Source organism: Ailuropoda melanoleuca, chromosome 16 (assembly GCF_002007445.2).
Source record: "Ailuropoda melanoleuca isolate Jingjing chromosome 16, ASM200744v2, whole genome shotgun sequence".
Classification (NCBI taxonomy): domain Eukaryota; kingdom Metazoa; phylum Chordata; class Mammalia; order Carnivora; family Ursidae; genus Ailuropoda; species Ailuropoda melanoleuca.
Genome location: NC_048233.1, coordinates 62,412,107 through 62,430,419, shown reverse-complemented (window position 1 = coordinate 62,430,419; position 18,313 = coordinate 62,412,107). Strand labels below are relative to the sequence as shown.

The window sequence follows — 18,313 nt, the reverse complement described above, 5'->3', positions numbered from 1 at the left end:
ATACCTATATATGCTTCTATTAGGTTTGTTTCATTCTTGAATTCATATTTTTCTAATCACCAAACTGAATTTTATTGCATGAATGAATAAATTATTTGGAATGTGTTATACCTATATTTCTATGTATAAAAAAAGATGAAGGTTATAAGCCAAAAAGGTAAAGGATTTGTTCAACTGTATTAAATATTAACTTTTTAAAAACCAACCATCTATTTGTATTTTGTTTTCGAATACTTATTACAAACCACAGGTGATCAATTATAATTGTTCTCTTAGTTTAGAATGTTGGGAATAGAAGAGAGGAAATGCAACAGAAACCTATGTAGTTTATAAAAGATCTCACATCAGCTCCAATGGTAAAGTCACTGTTAGAACCTCAGTTTATTCAAAGGAGAAGTCCCACCTGACAGTATTTAAGTCCATTATTTCTACCTACTCACACCCAAAATAAGACCCAGTGTGTGTGTGCATATGTGAGTTGTGTGTGTGTGTGTGTGTGAGCGTGTGTGAGAGAGAGAGAGATTAACATGATTCACACTACAGTGCTACTTTTTCTCTGGGTGCAGTATGATTCTCACTCGGGAATCTGCTTGCTTAGTTTGTATGATGATAGATATGATACCTTAAACTTGGTTGTTAGAATACTCATTTGGGAAAAAGATGTCGTGCAGAGAAAAAAACCCCACATTTTTCATTAAAAATATAAGCTCAACTTAAAAGAAAATGATGAGGCATGCTTTCCTTGTGACACTAACTATAACACTCTAAAATTTTTAAGCAAGATATTGCTTAAAATTGGTAAATAATAATGGTAAATTTCTCAGTATTCTATCAGAAAAACTGAAACAAAGTTTGAACAATTACAGTGTTGGGTTCTATTTCAATGGTTTCTTTTGAGAACTAAAGTAAATTAGCTCAAGAATCAGTATTTCTACACTCTCGATCTTTTGGCTTTAAGTGGCTTTTGAAGGGAGTATCCCCAGATGAGAAACTTCTAACACTCCTGCAGAGATGACCTGCTTGAAGAACTGGCGGCCTGATTAACTATTAACTGCTCTCAATAGGATTAGATAATTAAGGACATTGATGACCATTAATTAGGAGGAGGGCACATTAATTTGTCACTGGATAGGGCCCTTACAATGATTTATAGGTTAGTGCTACTTGCAAATGTGAAGGGAAAGAGAAAAAGAGAGAGAACCATGAAGTTACCTTATCAAGTGGCCAGCTAAAGAGGGCAGAGGGTCAAAAAAGGGCCAAAGTGGTCACTTAAGGGTGAAGTCCCAAACACCAAAGCAGTGCCAAGCCACATTGACCATCATTTGGTGATGAAGTTAAAAATATGCTAATTTATTGGTGGCAATTCTCTCTTTTTATGGTTTCAAGCAGTTAAGACAAGTGGCCTGCTTAAGAGCTTTTCATTTGAAAAGAGATTAAACAAAATGGTTTGTCAAGGCTGCTTGGCTGTTTTATGTCTTTGTTAAAAAAAATTGCACGGACTATACTGATAAGTATCACATCAGCCAAAAGCCATCTCTCCCTGAGCATTTATTTCGTTAATAAATACATCAACTCTAATTGCTTAATAGTGCTATGTTCATTTGCTCTGTAGCAAGATTAAGTTGAAATAAATCTTTTGTACCACTACTTTCTGTCACTACTGCTTGCATAAAGGTCACAAAAAAAGTTTAAGTTTTGTAGAAAATTTACTTAAAGACACTGGTGTAAATTATACTTTGTTTTGTTCAGCATGGAAAGCGGAAAGGTGATTTCACTAATAGTAAAGAAAACTGCTTTCAGAATGTAGATAAGGATATCCTCTTTTCTTAGCCATACACAATTGTGGGTAGCATTCACATTCCACACACAAATAAGCACAGCTCATTAACATTTAATTAAATATGCTTTTGAAAGCCTTGGAAGTACGCATGTCACAGTTATCATGTAAGTTTGGAGCCTAGTTTGAATAGACATTTAAAACAAAATCATTTTTTGCTATACTCTAATGATATGCCACTAAAAGAGAAAAAAATAAGACAGTCCAAAAACATTATTTTGTTACATCAAAAGACCTTAAGAATATTAGCAGGAAACATCTTCTAAGAATTTCAATAAAGTAAAAAAAAAAATTCATATTTATACACACATAGACTATTTAACCTCAAGTCCGTGAACTGAAATACAAAAATTCTCTCTTACCTCGATGGTGAATAGCTTCCTTTTTAATTTAAAAGCTAAGTCTTTGACATCGGATACATCATAAATCAAGTTATTAAGCCGAGGAATCTGCCGAATGTGAATCAAACCTTGTGAAAAGGAAATTAAAAGAAAAAAATTTTAAAACACTGTCTTAGATGCATAAATTAAGAGTCTTACAGCAGAATCCTGTAAATTTACACACAAGCATCCTCCCCTTTTAAAACTGGAGCTTACTACCAGGAGCAATGAAGCAAATGGTGTGATTATACTCAAGTAATCAAGCAGAATAAGATAAACAGAAATCCTTGTGCGAGGAAAACTAATTGCACTTTGGTACAGAAGTACAGATGTAAAGAGGGATCTTAGTACTTGTCAAAACTACAGCCGGTTTGTGTGTGATTTTCTCTTGTATTTACAGTAAGCAAATATGGCTATCACCTTGCATGCTGCCCACGGCACCACTGAGTGATCTTTATTTTATTAAATGCACCAGTAAGCAGCCAGCAAAACAAGGCTTATGGGTTACTGATAACCAGTGAAGCACTAATGAAAAGTATTTCATTTTGTACCTTATTAATGACTTGAGCAAACCATTGAAGAAAACTACATTTCAGAGGACACTCTAGGATCAAACTTTAACCCCTATGCCATCCCAAGACACTCATTTCTATGGCATGTTAGACCTTTATGTAGCTGTTATAAGCTTTGTAATAGTGCTAGGTAAACCGTGAGCTTTGGCCTCTTGTCAGTAGAAACACTTGCTAATTTTTCCTGACAAGGGCACTGGATGCCTTTTGTGTAGCTTAATGCAGTTTCTGACTAAACTCGGGGTCATCTGCCACAGATGAAGACACGGGAGATTCTTCAGCGCATCTCTCTGCCTGACTCAGCCCATATTTAAAAATCATCATCCCAAAGACACTGATTTCCAAACATGGGGGAAGAAGGCAAATCCAAGTCTGAACAAATGAGATGCATCTTATTTAAAGAATTGCTTCTCTAGTATATAGTTTAGTGTGTGTTTGAATGCTTAGTGATGTATGTATTCATTTTAGCTTAAAAGGGTAAATAAACCTCTAGGTGCTTAACTTTCAAAATGGTCTCTTCAAAAATAATTCACTGAAATACCTTACCTAATCTAGTAAACTTAAAAAATGCAAAATATGTTAAGAAGACAGCTTTTAGATGCAGATTAAAAATATCTTAAACAGAGTTACTCAGGAAAATACATTAGCAAAGAGCACACCAGATTTTCCTCATTTTACCTTGGTATATGTATGCTTGTTTAGCTCCTAAGTCAGGAGGCCTTACACAATGAATGAATACAGTTTATCAAGTCCTTCTTATTAACAAAAACGTTACTTGTCGTCAAAACCAGTCATTTATCTGTTGGTAATAGTTTATTGATTCAGAGATTTCAGCACCAAGTATCATAGCCTTTCACCCTTGAAATGTTTTAATCAAAATAACTGTCTTAGAATATTAAATACAATTTACTAAATTTATTAGGTCATAATACTTCTGAATGATATCAGATACAATTTATTAAGGTAATATTTAACATGAGGTGTTTTATAGAAAGCAGAAATAATAATAAATGAAAAATAGTTTATCCAGTTATGAGACAAATAAGTCCTAGGGATGTAATGTACAGCATGATAACTAAGCTTAACAATAACGAATTGTATATTTGAAAGTAGCTAAGACAGAAGATCTTAAAAGTTCTCATCACTAGAAAAAAATACTGTAAACTATGTGTGGTGACGTACGTTAACAAAACTTAACTGTGGTAATCATTGCACAATACATGCATCTATCACATCATTACTTTGTACACTTTAATGTTGTATGTCAATTATAGCACAATAACAAATTAAAAAAAAAGAAATAGTTTAATCTTAATGGTCCTTTTCCTATAATAATGATGATAATGGATTAAGCAATTATACATAGGGTTAATCTGGTCATATAGCACACACAGTTAATGCAAGTTAATAATCGTGAGGCAAATTATTTTATGTAGCTTTTATTCATAGCTTATATTTTCTTGGTTATTATATAAAGTATCCTATAACTTTTTTTTTTTTTGTAGACTCTAGCAATTGTCATAGTCCTGCAATCACAATCTTATACAATCTTCTAGCAGGCTTTAAATAAGTTATTCAGTCTTTAGAGGTTTCCACGGAAGTACAGTGGGTCCACAATCATAAGAGCAATAATTGACATTTTACTCAGTATAATAGGTAACAATCTATCATTCATCATATTCTATATTTTATTTAGACCTAAGATGTGCAAAACTATTAAACCTTTCCTATTTCAATGGTTCTATGTAAGAACCTTTATTTAAAAAAATTTCCAAATTAACCCAATGATCAAAATATTACTAAAAACTTCAAAAAAATAATAAAAATCTGACTAATTGACCTGTGTCTATACTAGGGTGGCAATATCATAAAATTTGCTCAAAACTCGAACAACAAAATGAGCAAAGTCCAAATATAATCAAAGATGTTCACTTTCTGAAAATGTGATCGACTAGGACTTTTAAAATATTACTAAGTACGAATATTATTTATCACATAGGTAGGCTTTGTAAAACATAAACCACTATACAAAGCTGTTATTATTAGAATTAATATGATATTTATTTCAAGCATGGCTAATAAGTACAACTAATTTCATGACAACTTTAAGTCCTTGGGACAATAAAATTTTATCTGACTGAGCCATGCCTTAGTACTTGGGTTTGACTTCTTTCAAGTAGTTAGCATAGTCCATAGTGTTAATGTAGTTTGGTGAAAAGCTGCTATGAAAGAATGGTCAGAAATGGAAAACATTTAACAGACATATTATAAAATAAAATTCATGCTACTTGACAGTAGATATTATGACTGGATACAATGCTTCCAGGTACCCTAGCCGCAACCCAGGATATTCTCTTCTTATTGTAAAGGTGCTGCTTACCATGATAATCCTTATATAATGGGTTGGTTTCTCTCTCAGAACCAATGAATGATTCCAGACCAACTACTGTATCTGACAAGTTTGTAACACGAGCAATAACTGCTTTATTCTGTAAAACAAGAAAACAAAACACTCATTTTATGTTTAAAAATAATACATGTATTCAGTGCCATTACGCCATCTCAGTGACAAATTGTAGAGGAGATAAACTATCAACATAGAAAAATAATTCAAAACTTCCACAGGCTGAAAACTGGATGAAAATATACAGTTAATTGAAAATTCCAGTCCATGTAGGTATGCTATTCTAATTGGAAGAGCTGAGGGGAGATGCCTTATTTTCGGTAGAGATCATAAATTGATTATTTTTCTTCTGTTTTAAGGGTCAAAGCTACCTTTATCCTCACACTCTATTCTTTTTCAAATTACTTTACCCACAGGAAAATCTGATAGACATCAGGATTCAGAAGCAGTAGATAGTACAGTATAATGTGAAAGGCAAAGTCCCGCTATCATCTGTCAACTGGGACCAGGTCCCAGCCCTGCAATAGCTGAGGTCCTCTGTATCATTTTAGAAGCATGGAAGGGTCCAGCTAAGAGGCTGCAGTGTGGCTAGCTCTGCAGTCTTCTGTTCTCTGCTTCCAGATGCTGCTATTTGGCTCTGGGATAACAATAAAGGCAAAGAAAAGATGGTAGATGACTAGCACTAGACTAGTAGCCTATGCTTTCCTTCCCAACACAACCTGACATGAACCAAAAACATTGCTAAATAATACATTGTAAAAAAAAAAAAGTCACATTTTAAGTTGCAAAAGTTCTAAAATACCCAGAATTTCATGGCTATAAAAAATCATTAAAAATATAATCATTAAATACCCTATAGGTTCTCTTGAATTATTTTATTTAACGGAAATTCAGTATTTCTTTTGGCCCCTGACAGGGTAACAGGTCAGCAAATGTTTCGTATGTTACAACATCTTAGAAAAATTTTTGCTCTCAAGTTCTAGATAAGTTGAAAAAATAGTTCTTTGTAAAATTCTGTAATTTTGAAACTCCCATTTTACACACTGATAATACCTACCAGTTTAAAAATAATCTTTAGAAAAGGATGGGAAATGTAAAACAGTTAAGAAAATTTTAGTTTGATCCCATGACCCCTGTTAGAGGAAAGTCCAAACACAAACACATTCACTTTCTGAAAACATGACTGACTACAGAGTTTACTGGTAGTCCTCTGTTTCTTAAGTCCTTTAGTAAAGATTGCATAAGAATGAAAAAGAAAAGAAAAGTGGTCAATGTTACCTGCCTCGGTCTGAAATACATAGTAGCTTCTGTCACTAAACATTATGCTGAAATGACTGGTTAACTCATACCTAGGGCAGTATTTGAAACTCCTCTCTAAGTAGAAATGTGTGTTGTATAAAGAACGTTTCAGCCTTTGAATCAGTGCTCTTAAAAGGAACCAGTAAAAATAATTATCCTTAATTGGCTTTAATACTCTTAATCACGTGGGTACCAAGTATAGAAAAACAAACATAATTTGAAAATGCCTATTTTTTTTTCTAAGGCAATTTTTCATTCAATGGTGAGAAAATAATACAGATTGATTCCTTACTTTCAGTTCTATGCCACAGGGGATGGTCCTACTCCAGGAATAACAGGGGCTTCAGAGGCCATAAACAAGTTCCTCTCAATATTTCTTTAGCCAAAGACTATTATATCAAACTCATCCAGGTTGGGTTTCAGCCAGTTATTCTTCACCCAAACAAAAATGTCTGCCAGACATTCCAACAGCTGGGAGACAGTTCACAATGAGTCAACTTGAAAATGATTCATTGTGCTGAGTACTGAACAATGTTGGGGTGGGGGTGGGGTGTGGCTGGGTTGGTTGTAGAGGGTGAGAACAAGTGGGAGATGAAGAATAACCATGTGGTTCTCCCATTAAGAAGAATCTTAGATAACAACCAGCAGGCTCTTATCATTTCATTTTTAGGATAAACTCAACTGGGAAGAGTACTCCCGTCATGGACCCTCAGATGAACAAGCACTTATAAAGGCTACTGACAATATTTCTTAATCAAAAGGTCAGATTTCCTTTTATCTATAAATACAAGACTAAGTATTTGTATCTAAATATCTGAATCTAAAATGATAAAAGTCAGTTTTTGTTGTTAGAACTCAACTATTCAGATATGCAGTGATATAAACTAGGGCTTTTTCAATTATTTTAATAATAGAAATTGTAAGGTTTAAGGATGGAATTAGTCTTCCATTCTAGTAGTATATAAACAAGGTCCTGTATATTTAAATGGACAACCTGACATTCAAAGAGGGTTTCTTTCCTTAACCTTAAAATTTACTAAGAAATCACTTAACACCCTGTAATATTTGTCAACATTATAAATCTTTTTAAGGTAATTTCTGGGAGATTTAAAAAAATCAACCATCCACTTTGTAGAGAAAAACTAGTGAATTCCAAAATAAAAGATGTATACAGCCTGGATTTAGAAATCTCAGAAACTCATTCATATATTTAATTTATTGTGCTTCTAAGTTCCATCAGCTTACATTATAGTTATTAACTACGAATGAAATTTGATTTTAAAAGCTTTCATGAAGTATTAGCGCAAGAAAAAGTTTAATCTTTACCACAAAATAAGTTATGTATAACAATGACCTTACTGCTTTCTGCACAGCAGTTTTGGAAAGTATTTTATGTAATGTGGCAAAATAGATGGTGAAACTTGTACAGTTATCGAAAAAAATGTCTATAGAATAAAACACAATGGAAATTATATAAGAATAACATCTAAGTTTCTGACTGAGATAATCTTTATCTTAATTATAAACTCATTCAGTATCCCAGTGATGTATAAAAGCATAAAAGATATTTGGGCATGTAAATGTACATGTTTTTAAAAAAGCTAAAATAGTGTTACAGATTACTCCTGTATCTCCAAGATTCATAGGGAGTATGGTATATTGACGTAATCACATCTTAAAACCACTCTTGTCTAAAGGTCTTTCAAATCATAATGCTAATACTAAGTGGTCTTTTGGATAAAGGCAGGCAACTTTACTTAAGAGAATCTAAAATTAATAGCTTTAAAAATCCTAAAAAGCATAAAAATCACAATTCACTTTAGGGAGAATACACTATGGACAATAAATTTTCATAATATAATTCACAGTGTTCAGAAAGCTTTAGCATAATGATCTGAGCAGAGGCCTTGAAACTAGAACTTCCACATTCTCATCTTAACAGGGTCTAAGTGTTTTTATGTTACTAGCCAAGATGTGAAACCTCTTTGGTCTGCAGTATATGTAGTTGGAAATGGAGAACCTCAAGGTATTTGTGCATCAATTACTTGGACATAAAGTTTGAGTAATTTTTGTCTTAATTTTGAAGTTGCTACATTACGGTTTCTAATAAGGAATATTTGAGTAAGGACATTCAGGATTCACCAGTAGGAGTAAATTAATGGTTATATTCATGCATGGCACAATGACATCACCCAAGTATGTACAATGATACTGCCACCCCTCCTCCTTGCCCATCTGGATGTGAAAATCTAGGATGGCTCAAAAATCCTCCCTATACTAGACAAATCTCCCTTCACTCCTGGGTGAAAGTTGTCAGCTCTGGACAGTAGCCAAGACATGACTAGGAGGGAAGCCAGAAGAGAAGAGAGCCGGTGTCCAGGAGTTTTAAGAGTTTGCTGGCAGTCTCAAATAGCATTGTATTAAGTTACATAAAAGGTTCTTAAAACTTTCTGTTGCAGTGCAATTTCTTAATTAAATTATTTAGATTTAAATCATGTCAAACGCTGTTGCAAATAAAAAAAGACAAATCAGATTGTCCAGTTGATCATCTTTTCACTCCAATTTTAATTTCACAAAATATTTCAGAGTTTTTGTTTTGATTGTTTCTTGTTTGGTTTCATAGGATGTTTCCTGTTTTCTTTTATAGAATGGTAACCCCTTTATTAGGATATGCCAAATCCATTAAATGGATTTTAAATAAAGGAAGATTAATTTAATGCTCCCTTGCAATTTAAAGCTCATTAAACCAAAACTACGAACTTTAAGAAATAAAATTCAACTTCTGCCATATAAGCTCCCTCCATTTTCTAATAAAAATAGTTGAGGTCCTTATTTAGAGTAACCAAGTAACAATTAGAAACCTCAAACCCTGAATGTTTTCTTACTTCCTTTGACCCAATTATCTCAACAATATAAAAAGATACAATTTGTACCAATACAAAGTATACTGCCAGGAAAGATTTTTAACAAGAGAACTAAAAAGTAATTAACCAATCACTTAATTATTGAGAAGCTTGAAAAGAAAAAAATCAGTTGACATAGAGCATTTATGCAATGCCTTAAATAAGAATAAGTTTTTGAGCTACTCAAATAAGAAAGACAGCAAATACACAACATAAAGGGTAGAACTCCCATTTGAGTATATGGCATACACATCAGATTTGTGACTACAATAGTGCAAAAGCACTATTAAGTTAATACTGAAAAGTTAAAGAAAGATTTAAATGACTTTATGTTTGAACCTACTACATGACATGATGTGTGTGTATATGTGTGTGTGGTGGGGAAGAATCCCAAGAAAAGCAAGTATACTACTCAACAGCTCATGTTATACAACGTTTTTCTGAGAAATGATATGCATAGAAACACACACACACTAGAATTTATATTTCTTTGTCATGCAATAAAAAAACTTAAAAAAAAGGATAAATCTAGAGAGGTTTAATGAGGTTTTGTTTTTCTATGCCTTAGTTCTATATTCTATAGGACTGAGACTATGAAATAATAAAATTGTTTATACTGTAACTTTTTACAAACCTACCCCCACCTTCCCCAGAGTTGTCATTTACTTGTAGATTAAATTTTTATTTTATAAAAATATTTTACAGTGGGAAAAATAATTCTGTTCATAATTATTTTGAGTTTAAGAAAGAATATAATTTTATCAAATAAAGTTACACTAATATATATTTGTAATTATAATACCTTAATGAAGGTATTAGAGCAAATCTTTCCAGATTTAATACTGAACTTTTATTCAAAATCACGGTTAATTTTAAAATACAGAGGAACTTGTGTAAATTTTAAAAATTGTAGCTATAACATTCTCTTGGTAGCATCATACACTGATATTTATGTAGGGAAATCATAAAACAAACATATTTTGGTTCCTTTTACTAATGCTTTAAAACATATCTACAAAGGAGCTAATGACAAATATACTTAACCTCAAGGGCAAAATAAATTGCTAAATTGTCAAATTTTACTAGGATTAGGCAATGGAGCCACATCTTTTTTGTGATTTCCATCTGATCTAACACTTGGTATTCTAAGTTTCGGCATAAAATTTTTTTTTAAGAACACATGATGTTATTTTTAGAAATATTATTTACATCTACACTGGCCTCAAATAGTACATGCTTTGCAGAACATTTATTTACATTTTTTTTCAGTTTTCTTTTTCAATGGGTTATTCTATTAAACATTTTAAAAAATCTTACATGTTCTGAAAACTCCCATAAATGGGGTAAGCAAAATATTGTAATGAATAGGCTGGAGAGAATAATGGTGTAATATTCAAAATTAATTTTAGTTATTTTTTCCATAAATGATAGTTTCATACTATTCATATGGACATCTGTATTTTTTGTTTAAAAATGTTTAATGGGTAACTTCTTAAATCAGAAATCCGTTGTTTATTACTTTATACTTGAAACTGTTAAGATGTAATTCACAGATGTCCAAAAAAGCTCATCGCTTGCCTGGAAAAACAATTGCTAATATCCAAATATCAAACAGAGCATCCAGCTGATGTTTGTGATGCAGTGGTAGGTTAAAGATACTAAAGTTTAAAATCAGCTTAGAATAATCCCATATTGAGTATAAAATGATAGCCTGTCATCAGGAACAGGCTGACAGAGCCAGGTCCAGATGGGAGACTGGCTGGGAAAAGAGCTGAGGCAGGTGGGAAAATGATGGGAACCTGACGGCAGACAGGACTACTCCCTCTGCTGGCAAGGTTCTCATCTGCTTGAATTTTTAACTAATGACTAGCTTTTCTTTAATTATTTAAGATAACACCAATAAATTATGTAAGGTGTTCCTTCTTTAGTTGGCTATTCTGCATTTGCACATTTTCAAATTCATGGTATCCTATTTTTCACCAGATTAATTTCTCAGAGATATAAGGATCCAATGCTTCACCAGGAGGTCCAATTATTTATCTTGTAATTTAATTGCATCCTAAGCATAAGCAAATGTAGCATTGCTTTTATAATATAAGGTCTTTAAAAATTAAGAATGCCTTTGATTTTATATTTGTTGATATATGTACTTTCTTGAAGAAAAATATTTCTTGGGCTACAGACTTCACAATCTCTTTCTCAGGCTCTGCATAATGCCCCGTAATGAAATAATATAGAAATGAACCATATAAATCAACTATACAGGGAACAAGGAAACAGCATGTCACAGCAAAACAGCATAGATGTACAGCGCCAAACCTATCTGATAATCTAATGATCTGAGTTTACAGATATTATGTACTAATATGTAAGAAATTAAGAACCAATGTTTACACAAGAAATTTGTTAAATTTTACAGAAAAATTATTCAATATTTGATTTTCAGTGTAAGTTAATAGCTGCAGCAAAAACATTTAGTAAAAATCTGTTCTAAGATTTTGGCCTACAACCAGAAGCTCCCAGAACAGGAGGGATCAGCTTTTTCACCCACTGTTCTCATCTGAATCCTGGCTTAAAAGCTATTCCAGCTCCCAGCTTTCCAGAAGGCTCCATCCCAGGAATCCCTGCCTGCCATTTGGTTTGCTGATTTTAATCTCTCAGGACTTTCTTACAGTGGCTCTACTATGCTGAACTGGCACTTGCTTCTAGAAGTGAGTTATTATTAAAACTGTAGGTCAATTGTGGCACTAACAACTCTTTGGAAGCTTTCAGCCACAGTGTACAATTTGCTAGTCTAATTAAATATTAATTCTAAGTGTTACATTTTGTGGCTAAGAGCTTTTACTTTCCATCATCAGCCTGGAAGAGAAAGAGGTTATAAGGCTAATTTAATCTCTCCCCTTGTCCTCCCCAACATTAAAGATTAACTACATAGGGTGTGAAAACATCATTAAAGAAGCAGAAACTCTTTATATAATAATAATAATGTAATTAATAGCAAAGGGCTAAAACATAACGTTAGGATATAATATATGACTTGGTACTTAAAGAGCTTTAAATTATAATTAGTTAAAAGCACATTTTGTTTTAATATTAAGACATAAGTATCTTTTTTTGAAGACAGCAGTCTTTAAGAGAAAGTATGCATCCAGCTATATAAATAGGAATAACTCAAAACTTACATTTTCTCACAGGTATTTTTCAGACAGCTTGTAACACCAAAGATTAACAGCTTAGTAATTTTATTTGTAAAAAGAAAAAAGCAAAATTAAATAAATTGTATCTGTTTTCTGTACATAAAAAATGATGAAGTCAAAGATAGTTTATTATAAAAATAATTAACGTTAAAGATCCTTTCCCCTTTTTTCTTCTATCATGTTCAAGTGGACTGAACACAGAGGTCCCTCTCTGCTTCTGTTCCCAGAACAGTTGTGTCCATGCCTGGACACTGGGCATTATAAAGACTGCAATCCAACAGCCAAAGATTCCATATGCCCAAATAGATGACTCAATCTCCATACTGTGATGAGACGTTTCACTATTTCTATCATTGATATACTTGAAAATTTTGGCTCTAAATAGTATTTTAACAAGCACCATCACTACAAGGAAGTACAGTATGAATCACCATATGAAGTGTAACATCACAAAGTTATTTTAGAACAAAAAAAGTTTAAAATTAAAATTATTATTCTTTTTATGGCTTGCTGAATATGCTTTGGTTAGATTAAGTGTAATGAAAGGTTTCTAAATGGTAATTTTTTTCCTTTAAAGATGCACATTTATCTTATTGGCCATTTTAGATATCTTGCTCTTATTTAATATGCATATTTACACTAAGATAAAATGGTATGTACTTTGCACCTAATTCTCTATATAGACAGAAACTTACAGATAATTTGGAGTTTATTTGTGTAAAAAGTTTTAAACATCCTTGGCCAATAAAGTAAATTAAATACATATGTATAATGCACACAAGCTAAGACTTGATTTAAAAAATTAATCAGATACCAGAATATGTAATATAAAACACAAGAAAATAAAAACTGGAGCTGTAAGGATTATAGATTCTTATAAGCAGCCTACAGTAGTGGAGTTGAAACACAGTTCTATTATTTGTTATTGTAAAGAATAACAGATTGTTTACAATGAACCAGACTCATACGAAGTTACTAAATTTTCAAAGACTAGAATTTGACATATACTGTGCAAAACTGAAATAGGTTTAATACAATTCAGTTGACTTCTTAAAATTACTTCTTTTTAAACTTCTAAAAATGTTAATATCTTATAGTCTACTTCAGACTACTTGAGAAGATCTAGAAAAATAAAAACCAGATTCTCAGTTGAGAATATCTTGATTAAGGAACTCAGGAAAAATTGACAGCCAGAATACCTGACTTTACCTTTTAGTAATTGATAATTATGATCAAGAGATTAAATCTAATCTCTAATTTTCATCCTTAAATATTCTCCTTAATAAAGTACATTTAAAAAGACCACTTAAATAGATTTACGTTATGTGACAGAAGGTAATGTTATGCTTCCCATAATGATGTTCTTATCAACAATTACATTAAAAATATTTTCCAAAATTTTATAGTTGTAAACTTACAAAAGTCTGTTGTTCCTTCATCATGAAATTATTTGTAGTTATTGTTATAAGAATAAAAGATTTCACACTAAGAGAAATTCACAAGGCCACTGGAGTCCACATTTCATAATCCCATATTAGTAGTTAGTTCTAAGCAGTCCATTACTTGACTTAGAATTTAGCTGCTAAGATACTCAGCATGAATACAAAAGTTTATGGATGTGAAAAGACTTGTTCTGAATTTCTCCACTTTGAAACATTCATTCACTCATTCCAGTGGGTTCAAAGCTTTACTGCATTAATATTGTAAAATATTAATCTGAAAATATATCAATTTAAAATAACACACTAAAACCTTCTCCAATTTTCAAGAGACATTATAACAAGACATTTTCTTCCTGCTTTCCTTCAGAAAATGAATTTTCCTTGGTTTAAACTAACATACTGGTGATGGTTTTCTTCAAAGAGACAGATGGGAACAAAAGTCCACAGATCAAATTGTTGGAAAACATTGGTTATATGATAAAAACTGAGTAAGACTATTAACTGACCAAATGCCAATGATGACCAGTCAAAATATGTTCTAGGCTGCTTTCAAATCTGGAATCTGTTCTGAATAAAATAACGCTTAAATAGTTTATAAACTAATGTTCTGTAAGCAAATACATTAAATACTGGCAATATTTAGAAGTATTCTAGAATGAGAAAATGTTATTTAATATTTTATCATGAATAATGTCAAAGAAGTTTTCATCCCTGCGTTATTACAGTTAAGGAGAAGTTAATTAGGTTGTTGTTTATATTTAAAAATTCCTTTAAAAAGTAGTTTACGACAGCTTGAATAAATTAGCAATAATAAAAAGTAAATTTTCTTCCTGAAAGGAAAGCTCCGAGAAAGGCATAGAAAAATACCTCCCCCCCCCCGATTTTATTGACAATTCTAAGTTCTTCGATATTTATTTCCTGACAGTTTCAGGTAAAAGTGCTTTTGATCAATAACAACAAGTCAAGAACAACCTGTCATAGATGTGTAAATACAATGCATTAGCTAAGAGAAATTTATTTTCCTTTTACCTTACCAGTGAAATCATAATAAGGCATAAAACTAAATTTTTTTGGCATAAAACCTAATTTTTATTTCCAAAAAGAATAAATCTTATCAGTTATCATTTTCCTCGAGCACACAATCGTCACTAGGAATTGAAAATAAAATTAAAAGGCACAAAATGTTATATAATTTGGAGGTGGAATACAGATTTCACTAATAGTAAGCCAGCTCCCATTTATAAGACCAAAAATATTACAGTTCCATATCTTGCTAGATACAGAAATCAAACAGTATCCTATTGTAACTGCTTCAAAGGTATCAGTTTGCAAAAAAAATCTCACTAAAAAGTTTTGAACGGTCCACAAACATTTCTCTTTCTAACACTGAATGGGAAAAAAGCAGTAGCATGTTCAATGTACCTGAAACAGAACAACTTTTAATTCAGAAATTTATACTTAAGTTTTAAAAAGTTGAAGAAATATTCTCATACTTCAGTAATATATAGTAAGAGTTTCAAGGTAGGGTTTTAGTTATTTTTCTTAGATGTAACCTTCCCTCTTTTTTTTTTTTTTCAATCTACGACAACCTTCATTCGACAACAGTTTTGAACAGTTGAGTTGTGAGAACGTGAGCAGCTGCTGTTATTATAACTAAAGGTCTGTCTACGGCTTGAGTCTGAGAGACCACATGTTCGGCTGTCCTCTCATCTTGCCATCCTCACCAATTAACTATTAACATGGAGGGCTGTACACATGCTCTGGGGGGCTCTTTAACAGGCTTCTTGGCGAGTGGAACAACTACACAGCAGGGATCTGGGAACTGGGTAATGCTGGAATATAGGGGAACCGGCCGTAGTTCTGCTTTCTAAGGACACTTTACTCCATAGTCTAGCATGTAACAAAGTCTGTATTTAACTTGGCCATTTTCACATACATTTTTAATACAATGTCTCTGAGCAGATGCTCAAACTATTTTCTAGAAGGAGACATATTGATATGAGTAATATTACAACCTCACAGGTTGTAATATTGTAAAGGTTGTAAAACCTCAATTGTTTAAGATGATATATTTTTTAAGACATTCGTAATCTAGTTGATGAATAATTTCAGTGTTTTCTTAACAGATATCTAGAATTTATTATTATATATTTGTTTCAACGTATGCTTATTATTTTTTCCTGTGCTGTTATTGAAATAAGCTTTAACCCAAAGAAAATAAAAAAAATTCCAAGTTCAAAGTTGTGAGGCTGAACATAAAATATTTCAAATGCAAATTTAAAAATAATTCTTTTTCATTCTGTTTGCAAAAGTCTTATTATAACAATAAATTCAAGTCAGTTTTGAATCTATGTCATTATTTTCCCTGTTTTAACTTTTCCTCCTCTTTGCAATTTCCTTAACTATGTGTTCCTTCCCTACAATGAAACTAAACATGGGAAGCATGCCAAAAGTATAATAAAGGGTAACTAATCATTACTGTACAAGTCTGACAGAATGCTAATAACTAAAGTAAGAACACTGATTGGCTGTTTTACCAATTGAAGAGATATAGATATTTTATATACTTTTAATGTAGTGATATTTTATACAACACATTCAACTAAAGGTATCACAATTCTATTACCTATAGATGTTTAGTTATAAGACATTTCCAAGGATATGAAACCACATTTCTGTTTCCTGCAAAAACCACTTTACTATCAAATTCCAAGCTCAAGCATGCAAATACCTACATATACTCATTTTCTGCTTCGTCCATACGATCTTTTACATCACTGAAAAACCTCCACAAGGATCAGGACCTTGTTTGTCTTATTCACTACTGTATGCCCACAAGTGCCAATGCCCACAATAAATATTGTTAAGTGAATGAATAAGTTATAATACCCTTAGGCATTCAATCACCACTTAAATCCTGATAGAGTCTATAGGAATGACACTGGTCATAGTGTACAGGAATTTGAGGTACGATGTTAAAGAGTCACGGTACAACATGGTGATGTTAGTATGATTTAGATGGCCATCTGACTTCATGCATGCCTCCTGGTCTGTCTGTCTCAGGTCTAACCTGTGAGAAGTCTCTGTCAGAGTCTTTCATGAAAAGAGAAAGAAAGCTGAAGATTTCTACTACTTTGATGGACTTGTACACCTATTTTTTTGTCACCTGATCTTTGTTCAAATTTTTAACTTTGGAAGTCTTTTTAAGTAAGAATAGTGAAGTTATGTAATGATTGCTGACATAGATTGGGTGCCTGCTATGTGTGAGTACTGCGTCAGCACACGTTGTCCCTAATCCTCTGAATTCGGTCTTCTGCACCCCATTTTTACAGAGGAAGAAGCTAAGGCTGACAAAGTTAAGCCTAGACTAAAACCATATGGCTAATTGGGTCTATCTGTCTCCAAAAGCCAAGGCTCTTTCTGTCATTGAATGCTACCTTGTGCACAGTGTGTTTCTTAATTTTGACAGTATTTTAGTACTTCCATTGAGTAAGCTGCATAGCATGGTTTAAGAGTATGGTAATTAGAGGGTACTGGTCTGGTCTAAATCCTGCCCCTCACTAGCTGTGTAACCTTGGGAAAGTCACTTCAATTTTTTTGTCCCTTGTTTCCTAATCTGTAAAATGGAGACAATAATAGCACCAACCATATGGGCTTATTGTGAGAGTAAAATGAGTTAATATTTGAAAAGAGTTGAAGACTAGAACTGGTGGAGAGAAATCACTATAAGATTTATTAAATAAACTCACAGTCCCCTGGTTCTGTGTATTCATATGTCTTTGATTAGCACTGTAAGCATGCTGCTTCCAGTTCTTATTCCCTTTCCTTAGCCTAAACATTGTGATTTTCCTTGTGGTCTTTAAGAGTCATTAAAAAGAGTTTTATCCCCTATTTATATCATGATTGGTTTAAGCAAACTGTTAAATCTTATATTTTCTCCTAAGTACTTTGATATAAAATATATATAGTGAGATGTCGTGCTCAAAGAGCAAAAGGATAATTTTTTTTTAATAGCACAACTGATATTAGGGGAAGAAAACTACTTACATGATAGCTAGAAAGATTGCCAAGGGAAGAGACTATGGAAAATGGGAAAATTTTAGACAGATGAGCAGCTTTTAAAAAAAGATATTCTCTATTTTGAGGAAAATGTCTTAATTCTTGCTCACATTACTTAACCTTGGATTCATCATGAAGTCTGACCCTCCGGCTTTTCTGTTTCCATTTCAAAATAGCCTTTTTACTGGTACATTAAAAAACATAAATTTAAACTATATCTCTT

At 32.4% G+C, this 18,313-nt stretch overlaps 1 protein-coding gene and 1 long non-coding RNA gene across 3 annotated transcripts in view; one reads left to right on the top strand and one right to left on the bottom strand.

The window, feature by feature from the left end:
- The window catches only part of LOC117796728, a 112,187-nt gene extending 104,979 nt beyond the window's left edge, over nt 1–7,208 (top strand). Inside the window, exon 3 of the long non-coding RNA XR_004621380.1 lies at nt 7,160–7,208. This is a non-coding gene — a long non-coding RNA (uncharacterized LOC117796728). The remainder of the gene's footprint in view (nt 1–7,159) is intronic.
- The window catches only part of ELP4 (elongator acetyltransferase complex subunit 4), a 244,991-nt gene that overhangs the window by 119,660 nt on the left and 107,018 nt on the right, over nt 1–18,313 (bottom strand). For both annotated transcript variants that reach the window (XM_011222740.3, XM_002917478.4), the window contains exons 8-9: nt 5,167–5,275; nt 2,200–2,306 (exon numbers count right to left, since the gene is read on the bottom strand). In XM_011222740.3, coding sequence (XP_011221042.2) covers nt 2,200–2,306; nt 5,167–5,275 — 216 coding nt within the window. The remainder of the gene's footprint in view (nt 1–2,199; nt 2,307–5,166; nt 5,276–18,313) is intronic.